General features: G+C 32.6%; 1 protein-coding gene and 1 pseudogene across 1 annotated transcript; both read right to left on the bottom strand.

The window, feature by feature from the left end:
- Nucleotides 1-38: 38 nt before the first annotated feature.
- LOC142532488 (eugenol synthase 1-like) lies at nucleotides 39-1370 on the bottom strand (annotated as a pseudogene).
- Nucleotides 1371-1925: 555 nt separating this feature from the next.
- Nucleotides 1926-6202, bottom strand: LOC142533962 (uncharacterized). Its single transcript, XM_075640896.1, has 3 exons — nucleotides 5852-6202; nucleotides 2563-5238; nucleotides 1926-2478 (listed from the first exon to the last, which is right to left on the bottom strand). Exons 2-3 carry the CDS (start codon nucleotides 5129-5131, stop codon nucleotides 2102-2104), a joined length of 2946 nt encoding a protein of 981 aa, XP_075497011.1. The 5' UTR covers nucleotides 5132-5238; nucleotides 5852-6202; the 3' UTR covers nucleotides 1926-2101.
- Between the last annotated feature and the right edge of the window lie 10003 nt (nucleotides 6203-16205).

The raw sequence follows: 16205 nt of genomic DNA, 5'->3' as shown, positions 1-16205 counted from the left end.
TTATGTGAGAATTCCAGCTACGGGCAGCCATTTATCGATCATTCAAATGCTGCCGAAGCAGGCTTCGGCGGATTGTGCAAGAAAATGTCGAGAAGCTCCTCATCAATTGTAGTGAACAGGTTTGAATACACCACAAAAGCGTCCGTATCATCCTCCCCGATCTCAAAATTCATCGTCACCCCTTTCACAATACACTGTGAACGATGGACACTGGTGTGTTCCGTGGATCTGGCAAAGCTGCACATATAATGTCGGCCTTTTAAGATATTTTTCAAATGTCTGAATTATTTAAACAGGAAATCTTACTGTTTGAGTGTGTCGCAATTTCTTGTTCAGGTACACGTGAATCTTGTTAAAACTCCTGCCTGTTTTCTTCTCCCACAGAGAGATCAATTCAAGCTGTGATATTATGTTGGTTCTTGGTCTGAATATTACCACCCGATTGCATGCTTTGGGATCGGTTGCCACTTTGATCGTATAAATCCCAATATCTTCTTCACAATTAAGCACAACTACGTACAGCAAATAATTAACAAAGTATGCGCCAAAGCAATTTGCAGACCCGTATGTGTAAGGTATTTTGGCTTCTTCTATGGCCCTCCGAACTTTCTTCTTCTTGTCGGGAAACGCTTGAAATGGTGGTAACACGCTTATCCTATCTTCTTCGCACCCGAAATCCGATGGTAAAAATCTCTAATAATTACACATTGACAGCTCGAGCTTTTGTCACGTCAGTTTCATCATCTAAACAAGATCAATCTTGGTTCCGCGGCTACTGTTGAGCTTTGGAAATTAAGAAATATTTAATAGAATAAGTACCTTGATATTACCAGCGACTTTAATAGCCTCAACTATGTTGATCTGGTCGGGGACTTGAGGATAAGCTAGCGCACAAATCACCACGTCAACTTCCATAAGCGCTGAGACAAGCTTGTCATGATCGTCAATTCCCTAAAAACGTGCCAACATCGCCATCAGATAATGAATATCAGCGCCGACAGCGAGAGATCCAAGTAAGAAAATAAAAGATTGTATACTTTCACTATGATAGCTCCTAAAGATTGAAACCCATTGAGCACTTTAGTATGGTCGGAATGAGGCCTGGAGTAACGTAAGTGGGATGTCTAGTTTGATGCTTGCGCTCACCATGTGGCTACCAGTATCCACTCCCTCCAAAGAAAGTATTTGGCTTTCAAGGTCACTGTATATTTGAAATTTTGGATTTTGATCGGTATTCAAAAATTTAATTTTGATTTATAAATTTTATTTGTTTTAGTCATATTTTATGACGCAGAAAATACTTATATAGCATCTTAAGACACTAACGTAGCAATATCAATTGTTGTCATGGCGTCAGCAAATGATGGCATGTCCGACACTACATCAACAATTCTACAATATAGTTAGAAATTTAAAGTTAATACATAAACATCAAAGTGTGACAAATTAATGCACTGAAAATTTGGATAATTTACTAATTTAGTGGGGAAAAAAATATTTTTCCTACTTTTTTATTGCACAAAATTATTTTTCCAAAGCTTATTTCCTCTTCTTTTTATTTTAATTTACATAGTTAAAAGTAACAATATGGCAAACTCAACAGTTTTGCGCGAAACACCATCCGTTTGTATATATAAGAGTATGAAATAATTATTTATATAAAAAGTAAAACATAAATTGCAAGTTGAATAATTTTGCAAGGCAAAACTGAATTTTTGTACAGCCTTTGGTCCCTTTCCGCAATTATCATATAATCTATTTTATTTAATTGTTGGCTGGCGAGATCTAAATTAATATAAATTACAACGGGCAACTCGATTTATTTTGATAGAATTTATACATCACATTGCAAGATTTAAAAATTTTAGCTCTGTAAAAAGTTTTAACTACCCAAGAAATCAAACTAGCAACAAAATTTATTTAAAAAAATATTACATACCACAATTGCCAAAAGCAGTACAATTTTGTCTGCTGAATTGCATCTAAACAAAATATATATAAGCAATAATTAAGACTGAAGTCACACACTACTTTGATGAATAAAATGCAACAAACAGAATAATAACACATATTACTATCTACATGAACACCAAAAATCAAATCAACCCGACAGAAAGGGCTTCTCATCGTATTTCTCGAAACTGTCCGGAGACCTGAAGGTGCAAGGTTCGGCATCAATAAGCATCTTCACCACTTCCTTCATATTCGGCCTCAGATTTGGAAGCTTTGCGGTGCAGAGAGTGGCGATTTTTAAGACCTTTATCATATCATCTTGAACTAGTTCGGTGACCACCTTCGAATCAAGAATTTTTAGTACGTTCTCTCGATTGTTTAAATGAGCCGAAACCCAGTAAACTAAGTCCTTCCCTTCTCCATATTCTTCCTCTATCGGCCTTTTTCCGGTAACGAGCTCTAGCAGCACGACACCGTAACTGTATATGTCGATCTTTTCAGTTGCTTTGAGTGAATATGCCATCTCTGCATATGAAAACAATCTATAATAATCAGTCAAATGAACTTGAATTAATATATGATTTCTAGAATTGAAGTAAATAAACTGGCCTGGTGCCATGTAGCCATGAGTGCCTGCAAAACAACTGACATTAGACTCCTTGGGAGAAACTAGCTCAGCCACCTTCGCGACCCCAAAATCAGCGATCTTGGCTTCATAATCCTCATCTAGCAATATGTTGGTTGTTTTAATGTCTCGATGGATTATAGGTGGGGAATAATCGTGATGAAGATAGGCGATTCCTTTCGCCGTGCCAAGAGCGACCCTATATCTTTGAAACCAATCGAGTTCTGGCCTGCCGACTTTGATTTCTCTGTGAAGTGCCTGAAACAAGTTGCCATTTTCCATATACTCGAAAACCAAGAAGTTTGAACCTTCTTTCGTTAAGCAGGCTAACAGCTTTAGTATGTTTCTATGCCTTATCTTTCCAAGAATCTCCATTTCTGCTGCCATGAGTTTCACTCGATTTCCCTTCCATAGCTGCTTCACGGCTACTGTTCCGCAGCCTTTCTTCAAATCCAGTCGATAAACTTTTCCAGAACTTCCACTCCCGATCAGATTATCCTCGTCCAATTTGCATATTTCATCTACCTCGAACTCAACTTGTTGAAAGCTCTCGAGTTTCCAGTTTGAACGTTTTTCTTTCTCCGCATCCACTCTGTTATCCATGTCAGCCTCGTTTTGCTTAAAGCTCTTGTAACTCACTAGCAATAAACCGACTAATATAATCGCCAGTGCAAACAGTACGATACATAACATAACCAGTTTACTTTTGATAAAATTCTTGTGGCCGCTTTTCCCATGACAAAGGCCCAAGTCCGTGTTGATTAGCCGTCCTGTGTTTTTCTCGTCATCAACGCAAAGATCTTTGTTTCCAAGAAACGCTCCGTCACCTGCGACCGCCAATAAGTCGGATGGAACTGTCCCTGAGAGCTGGTTATTTGACAGATCTATAGATGATAACTTTAGCTTATCCAAGTTTCTTGGAATTGGGCCGCTGAGAAGGTTCCTCGAAAGATTCAAAGAGTTTAATGAGACCATATTTGAGAAACTATCGGGAATCTCACCGCTCAGAGAATTCCAAGCAAGATTTATGTTAACAAGCCTAGGACAGCCGGCCAATTCTGAAGGTATAGTCCCAGTGAACTCATTTTCTTCTAGCTGCAGAGAATTTATCAGCTCCAAAGCACCGAGTTCTGATGGAATTTTCCCTGAGAATTTGTTGTTGTTCAAGATAACCCGTTCCAATAGCACAAGTTGTCCGAGTTCTTTAGGTATCTCACCAGAGAATCCATTGTTTGACAGCGTTAACTCGTTCAAATTCTTCGAATCTCCGATGCCTGATGAAATCCCTCCGGTGAAATAGTTATCACTAAAATCCATCACTTGTACATTAGGAAGTGACCACACTCCATCTGGAATAGTCCCATTAAGCCTGTTTTGATTGACCCTCAATCTTTGCAAAGGATTACATCCAGCATAGGAATCTGGAAAATCCCCGGAGAAATCGTTATTCAAAGCAAGCAAATTCTGCAAATTCTCATTTTGACACAGGTATCTGGGGAATGCACCAGAGAATTTGTTCTCAGATATGTCAATACTATTCAATGGCGAAAAACGGCCAAGATTTTGCGGAAATTCCCCCGAAAAACTGTTCTTGTAAAGAGAAATGGCAAAAAGGTGCTGCATATCCCCAAATCCCACAGGTATTTCTCCAGAGAAGTTATTCCTGAACAGATGAAAAACCGTTAATTTTCTCAAGTTTCCAATCTCATGTGGAATAGTCCCATGCATTTGATTATCAGATATATCGAATTCCTGTAAAAGGGTCAAATTTGCAAGTCCTGCTGGAATTTCACCAGTCAAATTGTTCCCGTAGAGCTCAATCTTGAATAAATTCTTTAACTTGTATATCGAGCTCGGAAAATTCCCAGATATCTTATTCTGGCATATATCCAAAGTTCCCAATGCATCCAACTCAAATATAGAATCTGGGATCTCCCCCCTCAAATTGGAACCAGCTAAATAAAGCCAATACAATTTTTTCAAATTCCCAAGTCTCTCTGGAATTTTGCCATCATCGTAATCGTTCTCACCGAGGCCTAATGAGACTAAGCTAGTCAAATTTCCAACCCAAGCCGGGAATGCACCGGAGAAATAATTCCCCGACAAATCAAGGCTCTCCAACTTGATCAGATTCGATAAGTCCGGTATTGTGCCATTCATATTGTTATCCGTGAGATTAAAAACTCTGAGATTCGTAAGATTTCGAAATTCGCTTGGAATGATTCCAGATATAAGGTTAGATGGTAAAACCAAAGAAGTGAGGCTCTGTAGCACAGAAAGCGAGGGGGATATCACCCCTGACAAGGACTTATTATCAAGAGAAATCTCCGTTACGAAACCGGTTTCTTGATCACAAGTGATTCCATAGAATTTGCAAGGGGAACCTGAATCCGAATATTTCCATGAATCCAAGAAGTTCAAGGGATCAATGAGCTGTGTTTTGAATTTGAGTAAGGCTTGCGTCTCTATAGTCATGCACATGGAATGATGGAAAAACGACAAGAAAATGGTTAGAATTTGGAGGGAAAGATAGGGACTCGGTTGTGTGGCCATTTTCAAGACTTGGGAGGGGCAAATGTGCCAATTCACGGGGGAGACAACTCCATTCAGATATCTCCATTATTGCCATTGGTGTCCATCCTTGGTGAGTACAGGTGTAGCTGAATATACACAAACAGTAGCAGACATTAATTCTGCACAAGATTATATATTAAATAAATACATGTTGCAATTTCATTGCCGATCTTTTTATTTAATGATTCTAAGGTACTCAGTGTCTGAGAAAGAATTCAGGTTATAAATACTATTTCCATGTTTAATCATACTAACTGATGATCAAGAAAATCCCTACTGAGTTTCTTAAACAGCTCCTGAACAATTCCACTACATTTGTTAGCGATAAAAAAAATAATAAATAAATAAATTGAAAAAAAATAATAATAAGGAACTTAAACCATTTATGTTAAAATATCAATCTAGATGAGCATTACAGATTACAGATAAACAAGATCATGCCTTTAAATAAACACAAGATAGCTAGCGAGTTGCCATTTTTTTTTCCTTAAGAGAACCAAAGAAATTGAAGCAGAAGAGTGTCTATGTTGATTCATTCATCATAATTAAACCCAAGATTATGATAATCATATTCATCATTGGAAGAAAGAATTACAAATGGATAGTTACAAGTTTCTTCCGACAAAAGAAACACATAATGTAGAAGGATTTCAATACAAGTAGAATTAATTAAAAAAGCAAGGCTGATTAATTGTGTACCTGTGAAAAGAACTTCAAATTTAAATCAAGCTTAATCTTTTCTTTCATTGTCTGTAGCCATGCAGCGCTAGCTGCAGCAATTTCTTCTTATTTCTTTCAGTACTTTCGTGATCTCTACCAAGTAAAACTTTGAAAACCAAGGAATCCCACCAAAGAGTTAAAAGAGAGATGAATATTAGGAATGGCGAAAAATTCAAGAAACCTGAGAAATATTGGGATATCAAAAGTTTCCACACCAAAGGAAGAAGATGTTAATTGGGAAGAAACGGATCTTTTCTATTGAAAATTTTAGATTTAAGTGGAAATAAATGATGACAGGAAAGACGATAGAAGGTGAAGATAAGGAGGTGTACGTGAAATACATATTTTCCATTTTATTTTGTTTATACTTACGTAGTACTACGTAACAAAACAATATATGAGCTCATTCTTTTTATTGTGGAGGGAAAAATGACAAATATTGTTAAAAGATTTATAATATATATATATATATATATATATATATATATATATATATATATAATTGTAATCACATGTTTACATATCTGCCAAAAAGCAAAAAAATAATGGATAATGACCCCTCATTAATTCCATTATGATAAGACTAAATAGCTGGAGAAGATTGCATTAGGATATTGGTAAGAGAGATCAGGAGATCTTGCTTCTGAATTTTATATATATATATGATTATTTTTTCTAAGATTTATATTTCATCTCTATAAATATACTACATTACCCTCTTTTTGACCCTTTTCGCCATCTTTCCTAAAGTTTGTTTTCTTTATTAAGAAACTATATAGAGTTGTTGTAACATTAAAAGTTCATTTCATTTAAACAAAAAGAAGTTTTAGTGATGATTAGTTTTCAATATTTTCTGTTTAAACATTTAAACAAAATCAAACATGCATGCATGCTAGGTCTCTTATCATTATACTGGATTATTACATTATAAGCAAAAAAAAAATATTTTGTAGTAAGGAAAATCACGTGACATTATCTTATATATAAGTCCAATGAATGTATGTATAGCTATAACCGTGTATAAAATATTTGCAAAAATATTATTTCATCAGCTGCTCAAATCAATAAATTTCGCACATAAACAATTCATATACACAAAATTTATGAGCATGGATGAACAAATCAAACAAAAGAAGAAGAAGAAAATAAGTCGATGGCAACTTGTAATTAAGCTAAAAACTACTTTAAAAATAATATAAATAAATCAAAAAAGTCATTTAGATAAACTTCAATATATAGTTTCGCTACAAATATAAAAAAAAAATGGAATTTTATAAATGACTAATTATAAAAACCTTTATTGTTCTTGTAACCTCGCTACTACATATGGTAAAAGGAAATTCGTCTTTGATCATGGTAATAATGATAATAGTAATAGTGGAGATGTTAGTAATAATTGATAGTATATATAACTCAAATGTGTGCTATAAATATTCGTGAATATGATCTTTTAGTTACTGTTAGGGGTGTAAACGAATTAAATTGAGTTGAATATTACGAAAATTTGAAAACTCGAATTACTTCTATTCGAGTTCAAGCTTAATTCAAAGTTCGAAAATTTTAAAATTTTTTGATCGAATTTGGTTCGAATTAAATCTCAAGTTCGAGTTTTGCTCGAAAGATTCGAACATATTCTTGAAATATTCGAACTATTGCTCGAAAATAAGTATTCGAAATGTTCGAAATTTATTTATTTAATATATTATTATATTATATTAATATCAATGTTAGTGAGTGACTCGCAAACTATCGAACAAAAATAATTAGGGATCGATTTCGGTTCGAAAAAGTTCGAGTTCGGCTTAAATTCGATAAACTCGAATATAAATAAAATATTTTTCGAACCTTCTCAAAAAACTCATGAACGAAGCTCATTTCATTTACTCCTATTACTACTATATCGATTAATGATTTATTAGGATGATGTTATTTTGAAAAAGGTATATTTATTATTTACTTAATTAGTATTTTATATATAGTGGACCTGATATAAAAGAAAATGGCACAAGCGGTGGGGTGCGGGGGGTGGTGGGGGCAATACGGCTGAGCTCCACAATAATTGTTGGTCCGCCACCCAAGAACTAGCCCCACAATTCTATTATTTGAAACGATCACGAAACTCACCCAAGACCTAGCCCCACAATTCTATTATCCGAAAGGATCTCAAAAATTTCGTGAGACAGATTTTTTATTCGATCTGATCCGAACTATTAAAATATTACATAAAAATACCTATTCTTATATAAATATACTTGTTAAAGACAAATATTATTAATTTAAATCAAGTGGAAGAATAATGGCAGATATTATTCCAAAAAAAAATCTACTTTATAAAATTAACTTGTTATTTATCAGTGTTTGATGCTGATGACACATTTGTGCACCAGAAAAGATTCTGTTTTTGCAATCACATAAATTCCAGAGAGTATAATCCATTTCCATTTTCCTATATCTTAAGACCTAAATCTTAATCTTCTAGAAGAAAATGTAGTTAAATATACTACATATCAAAATCAATCTTTTTGTTAGGCCTAACTAACCTCTATTATTTTGTTGTATATATAAATAAATAAACAATCTGTTCCAAGCGAAAAATAAAACTCTAATTTATATTCAGAAAATAAAAAGAAAGAAAGAATTAATTTCACTTACAATCAAATGCTTTACGTTTCGATTTTAGCCACACAAAAGTCTCCTTCTCGATGATCCATCCCTTCAATTCTTCTGCACGAGTGCTTCGCTTCCTTTTCGTTTTTGCAGACATTATGCATGTGATCGAGAAAAAAAGATGGAGACGTGCAAAAAACTGCTCCCTCCAAAACTTGATCCCGGTCACATGTGGGTCGGATCGGGTATATTCTTGGGTGCCCCGTTTTGCAAATTATTTTCTTATATCATATCGTAAGATAAGACAAGTCATTTTCCCCACAGTTAGAAATTGATAATTAAATAAAAATATCAAATATTAATTTCGCCCATATTCTTATTGTAGGACGACAAGATATTAAAAACCACAATTTATTGATTAGTCATTAATTTTTTATATTATATTATATTAATATTAATATATAAAAACAGAATAGGTAAAGGTCGGATCGAGCAGTATATATATATATGGTCGATAGTGAATAGATGTATGCACAACGACACCACCAACTTATTAAATAATTATGATATTATGATTAGCAATAATTAATTATATATATTTATATAATGTGTTTCATTATTTAATCTATTTGATATCTCACTCTTGACAAAAAATTATGTGAGACGGTCTCATGAATCGTATTTGATATACCAAATGCAGCAGAGATATTTCGTCTCGAATACACCACCCATAAATCAAAAGCTTAGGCATCCACTATTTTTCATAAATTTGATTAAGGGGACCAAAAAAAATATGAAATTAATGAAGAAAAATACATGTGACTTCAATTAATCGTGACAAGGGATACATAAAGGTGCATGCACCCATCGGGAAATTTTAATTTTAAACCAATAAGTAACCCATTCATGTGTGGGGTCAGCTCGTGCCTAAGTTTTTGTCGATGCAAAAATATCACCAACAAAAATATCTATCAAGTAAAGGTAAAAAAAAAAAATTAATTACAAATGTAGCTAACTCATATTCGACACTGGAGTTGAAATCTTAAACAAAGACTTGAAGATATTGGAATTGAACGTTTTGTACGATGGAGGAGATAAACTCGCGTTTTATTCTTTATTGTTACGAAAACATATATTCAAATGAACAAAAAAGAAGAAGAAAATAACGCAATTCTTGTTGATTAATCATTGTTATAGATGCTAGATTTATAAATATATCGACCACCTTACTCATACCCGACTCATTATCATCTTTTATCTCAATTTTTTCAATATCGGATACGGTTCGGGTATATGTCGAGGTAGGTGGAACAAGCATATTCAGTTCTTCACAACCAAACTCTTGGGCCTTAGACGACGGAGTTAAGCCCAATCAAGAATTCAATTAGCCCATTTCGTTTCAAATGTGTATTTTTAAATTATTTTTTTTTTTTTTACATAGCTTCAAATACAACCTTATATTTTTATATTAATGACGATTAAATCGTCAAAAATATCCAAACTTAAATCATAATCGTAATTTTGTTTATCCAAACATAGTATAATATTAGCAGATTGTAGCACATGCAATGAGTGAACATTTATTTAAAAAAAACAGATAATGAATAAATTTTTTTTAAAAAAGTAAAAGTTATTAATTATTGAAATTGAAATGGCATAAGAAAAAACAAAATGTAAAATATAATTTAGTTAGACGCTGTTTTGGAAATTATATATATATATAAAAAAAACTTCATTGTCTTACTAAAATTATTAGTTAATAAATAGAGTATAGACGGTCTCACGAATCTTTATCAGTGAGACGGGTCAACACTACCGATATTCACAATAAAAAGTAATACTCTTAGCACAAAAAATAATATTTTTTCATAGATGACTCAAATAAGAAATCCGTCTCATAAAATACAATCCGTATGACTGTCTCACGTAAATTTTTGACTAATAAATAATACATACCATCAATATTTAACTTGGGCCTTCGTTAGTGGGAAAATGAGATATTGACTTTAGTCCACTTGCGTATAGTACAATAATAAACAACTTGTAAATAAAATGTAATTACTACCCGTGAGTCGTGAATCGCGACGGATAATAAATAATACACAATTAATAAGAACATAGGTTAAAGTAAAAATTTTATGAAATCGAAGGCCCTGAAAGTTCACTAATATTATTGATTTGCCACTTGATAGTCAGTCATAAATTTGAAGTTTTAATTTAATCCATCAAAAAATTTAATTAAAAGTAACTGTACTTGTAAATAGTAATTTGGACTTAATTATAATTATGGTTGGATCGGAGAAAGGAAAACTAGAAAAATATGAAGAGCCCATGTGTATAATTATTAATTCACTTTATTTGGATTTCTTTTAAGTACAGGCTGTATTTGGCTTAAATGACATTGGTTAACTCATACATTTGACGTGAATATTTATGTTTCCAAATAACTTCAAAATTCAAATTGCTAATTTCTAAAATACATAAATAAATTTTTAATTTTCTAATATTCGATAAATTTGTAATTTCTAATATTTGATGAATTTTTTAATAGTTTGGGGGAAAATAGGCATTAATAATTTCAATAAGTTAACCTGATATTTTTTTGAAGATCCTCACATCATTCTATCGTGACATTTATATTATAATAATAATTCAATATTTTACTATAATTATAAAAAATTAAATAATAAAAATTTTTAGTATTAAATGAAGCTTTTCCCTAACGCAAATACTAATTAATCCCAGTGGGCTGCTTTTTCGCAAAGTTTTCATCACGCGTAACTCATTTATTATATATGAAAATATCTTTTAGACCAGAAGTCTTTGTAATCAAAAAATATAAAAAAAAAAATCAATTAATGTCATTTCAAAAAAAAAATTTCAATTAATGCATATTATTAGGTTAATTAATAAACGAATAATTTAATTAGTGGGACATAATGAATTATTAGATACCAAACTTATATAGAATATATAACATTTTCTAGCTCGCGAAATTTGATTTTTTTTTTTTAAAAAAAAAGACGATGATACATATTTATTTTTAGATTCCATTTGTTGTCGAATTTGATTCACAACAGAATTTTGAATCTTATCTTCCTGGTTGATATTTAATTCAAGTTATACGGTTACCAAAAAAAATAAATTTTATTATAAATATAAATATTATTTTATTTAGTTTTAGCATCGAACAATTCAACCCAAGAGCTATAGTAATGATGTCATTCATTTTATCGTGATGAACTCCGAGTCAAGTCAATCAAATTGGTGATTTTAATAAAAGAGAAGTTTTTTTCTGAGACAGCGTCGTGATTCTTTATCTGTGAGACGGGTCAATCCTATCTATATTCACGATAAAAGTAATATCTTTGGCATAATAAATAATACATTTTCATGGACGACCCAAATAAAAAATTCGTCTCACAAAATACGACATGTGAGACCTTCTCAGAGAAGTTTTTGTGTTAATATTAAAATCATACACGACAAATTATATATATTGCACATAAAAAAAACTGGCAATTTACAATTGCATGGTCTCGATTTTTTTGAAGGAAAATAAATTAATAATAAAGTTGTAAAAATAGAAATATTATGTAAAATTAAGCAAAGAAAAACAATTCCCAAAAAAAACATCGCCGTTTCATCCACGACGTATGCTCTTCCCCTTTATTTCACTTTTTAAAAAACATGTCCGAATTTTGAGAGGACTGAATTATTAGAGTAATATCATACATTATTGAAGGTGTTGAAAAATATATTTAAAATGTGAGTATTGAATATTTGAATGTTGAATATTTGAATGTTGAAAATAAGAGTTGTAAATATTGAAAATTAGTGTGTGATGATGTAGGTAATGATGTATTTTATTTTTGGATTATTTGTAAAGATTTCCTATAAATAGATATCTCATTTGTGAAGAAAATCACAATTGAGTAGAGAGAAAAATATTATAAAGTGTGTAGTTTGGTAAATTTTGAGAGTTTGAGATTTTTACTTTTTACCATAAATTTTTACTTTTTCACAACACGTTATCAGCACGAAGCTCTAAAAGTCCTCTATCCTTTTCCAAGCTCCAAACAGAAGAAAAAGGTAACAAAAGTAATAATTATATTTATTTTACTGTTATTTATTTATTGTGTATTTATTTAATATACAATATAATGTTATTATTAGAAATAATAAAAATAAATTTTTCATAAACTTGTTATAAATCCTGGGAGGATGTTAAGACGACATCCCACACTCCCGGTAAGGGATACGACAAGTATAAAAGCCTATAAGGTTTTTAAACAAAATAAATTATGACACTCATTATAATATTATGATATGATATACATAATTATTTAAACATGTCTAATATTATATATATCATATTATTACCATAAAATTATACAAATACATACCTTTATTTTTTTTTGTACCCCAACGGTCATAAATGGTAAAAAACGGCTAGTTTTTGCCCTATAAATATGATCTCACAAACACATTCCATCACTCCAACTTTCTCTTCTTCTCTAAAAATTATTCATCATCAAATTTTTCGAAGAAAAAAGAAGATGGCTTTCTCAAGGATATTTTTAATTATTTTGGTTATCATACTCACGAGTCTTTTATTTATCGGAGAATATCCTCCTCGTGCGTTTTCTTTATTTTTACAAATACTTGTACTTGTTGTTTATCCGTTACTTTGTATTGCAATAATTATTAACTAATAAAATGCATCGTAATTTTTTTTAGTACCACCATGTCAAATTTAACAAAGCTCGAATTTGTTGCGCTCGACATCACGGGAAAGAATTATATGCCATGGACTCTAGATGTAGAAATGCATCTTGAGTCATTGGGTCTAAGCGAGACCATTAAAGAAAATGGCATATGCACGTCACAAGAAAAGGCAAGAGCCATGATATTTTTGCGTCGACATCTCGACGATGGATTGAAATGTGAATATCTGACTGAAAAAAATCCCATGGCTTTGTGGAAGGGATTAAAAGAAAGATTCGAACATATAAGAGAAGTTATACTTCCGACCGCCCGGGATGAATGGAATACATTGAGATTCCAAAACTTTAAAAAAGTCAGTGATTACAATTCGGCGATGTATAGAATAATCTCGCAATTAAAATTTTGTGGACATGAGGTCACAGAATCTGAGATGCTTGAAAAAATATTTTCCACGTTTCATGCATCAAATATTACTCTACAGCAACAATATAGAGTACGTGGATTCGCGAGATATTCTGAACTCATCGCCTGTCTTCTTGTGGCGGAAAAAAACAACGAGCTATTAATGAGAAATCATCAGTCCCGACCCACTGGATCAACAGCATTTCCAGAAGTAAATGCTGTAAGTAAAAATGAATTTAAACCTGGAAACCAAAATCAAATTCAAAGACAAGGTTTTGGTCGAGGTCGAGGTCGAGGTCGTGGACGTGGACGTGGACGTGGAATTGGCCGTGGTCGTGGTCGTGGTCAAGGCCGTGGTTTTGAAAATAATCGAGATAGTTATTTTTATAACTCATCTCAAAAGAACGTCCCAAACCATCCACAGAAAAGGCATCATGAGAATACAAGTGTTAATGAGAAGCACTAAAAAAGATATGAAAGTTCTTGTTACAGATGTGGTACTCCAGGACATTGGTCCAAAGTTTGTCGAGCCCCTGAGCACCTTTGTAAACTTTATAAAGAATCATTAAAGGGGAAAGAAAAGGAGACCAACTTCACTGAACGTAGTGACCGTTTGAGTGATTTAACTCATTTTGATGCTGGTGATTTTATGAATGATTTCTCTGGAAATGATCAATATGTTGGTGGGATAGAAATGAACAATATTGATGCTGCAGATTTTCTCAACGATTTCTCTGAAAATGAACAATATAATGGTAGAATATAAATGTACAATAATCTATTTTTCATAGAATAATGTTTTATTGTATAATTATGATTTGTGTTATATTTAAATATATATTGCAAGTAATTTATTTCATTGCATATTTTTTTGAAGTTCAAATATGGAAAATGCTATGAGCAAAGCTGAAGTTTGCATACCCGATAGTGGTACAACGCACACTATCCTCCGAGATAAAAGATATTTCTTGGAACTAAAACCAACAAAAACAACGGTGAATACAATATCAGGTCCTGTAGACTTGATTAAAGGATGTGGTAAAGCACAATTTTTGTTACCTAATGGTACAAAATTTTTGATCAATGATGCTTTATATTCACCACAATCGAAAAGAAATTTGTTGAGTTTTAATGATATATATTCCCATGGGTATGATACTCAAACAATGAATGAAGGGAATGAGAAATATATGTGTCTTATCACATATAAATCAGGAAAGAAATATGTGATTGAAAAACTACCAATGCTCCCTACTGGATTGCATTATACACATATAAGTCCCATTGAATCAAACATGGTAGTTGATAATTCTTCGATATTAACCAATTGGCATGATCGATTGGGACATCCTGGTTCAACAATGATGCGAAGAATTATAGAAAATACACATGGTCATCCACTGAAAGACCAGAAGATCTTTCAGAATAATAAGTTTCAATGTAAAGCATGTTCTCTTGGAAAACTTATTATAAGACCATCACCAGTCAAAATCCAAACTGAATCACCAATGTTTCTTGAACGTATTCAGGGTGATATTTGTGGACCAATCCATCCACCATGTGGACCATTCAGATACTTTATGGTATTGATTGATGCCTCCAGCAGATGGTCACATGTATGTTTATTATCAACTCGAAATGTTGCATTTGCAAGATTACTTGCTCAAATAATAAAATTGAGGAATCAATTTCCCGATTATACAATCAAGAAAATTAGACTTGATAATGCTGGTGAATTTACTTCCCAAACTTTCAATGATTATTGTATGTCTATGGGAATCATTGTTGAGCATCCTGTTGCTCATGTACATACACAGAATGGATTGGCTGAATCATTGATTAAACGTCTGCAAATGATTGCTAGACCAATGATAATGAAAACAAAGCTCCCTATTTCTATATGGGGACATGCAATTTTACACGCTGCTTCATTAATTCGCATCAGACCAAGTGCATATCATAAATACTCCCCATTGCAGCTTGCATTTGGTAAAGAACCAGACATTTCTCATCTGAGAATTTTTGGATGTATGGTGTATGTGCCTATTGCACCACCGCAACGAAAGAAAATGGGACCTCAAAGAAAGGTTGGAATTTATATCGGTTATGATAGTCCATCAATCATTCGATATCTTGAACCTCAGACAGGCGACGTGTTCACAGCACGTTTTGCTGATTGTCATTTTAATGAGGAAATCTTCCCAATGTTAGGGGGAGAACAGAAACATACCGAAAAAGAAATTACATGGTATGTATCATCATTGTTACATCTGGATCCAAGAACAAAACAATGTGAAAAAGATGTACAACAAATTGTACACTTGCAAAGAATAGCAAATCAAATACCAGATGCATTTGCAGACACAAAAGGGGTAACTAAATCATATATACATGCTGCAAATGCCCCTGCTCGAATTGAAATTCCAAAGAAACAAATGGAAGATACTCATGATGTCATTAAACGCCTGAAGCGTGGAAGGCCAGTCGGTTCCAAGGATAAAAATCCTCGAAAAAGAAAATTCATAGAGAAACACGATGATCACAAAATAAAGAATGACGTTTCTGAAGAAACACATGATGATCACAAAATAGAGAA

This window comes from Primulina tabacum, chromosome 18 (genome assembly GCF_025594145.1).
Source record: "Primulina tabacum isolate GXHZ01 chromosome 18, ASM2559414v2, whole genome shotgun sequence".
Taxonomy (NCBI): Eukaryota; Viridiplantae; Streptophyta; class Magnoliopsida; order Lamiales; family Gesneriaceae; genus Primulina; species Primulina tabacum.
This window is presented reverse-complemented; position numbering and strand designations above follow the sequence as displayed.

Bases quoted from the DNA above. Each gene is read 5' to 3' on its own strand.
- LOC142533962 (XM_075640896.1), bottom strand. From the start codon at position 5,131: ATGGCCACACAACCGAGTCCCTATCTTTCCCTCCAAATTCTAACCATT. The intron at 2,479-2,562 runs GCCAGTTTATTT...TTTCATATGCAG, and splicing joins TCATGGCTACATGGCACCAG to AGATGGCATATTCACTCAAA.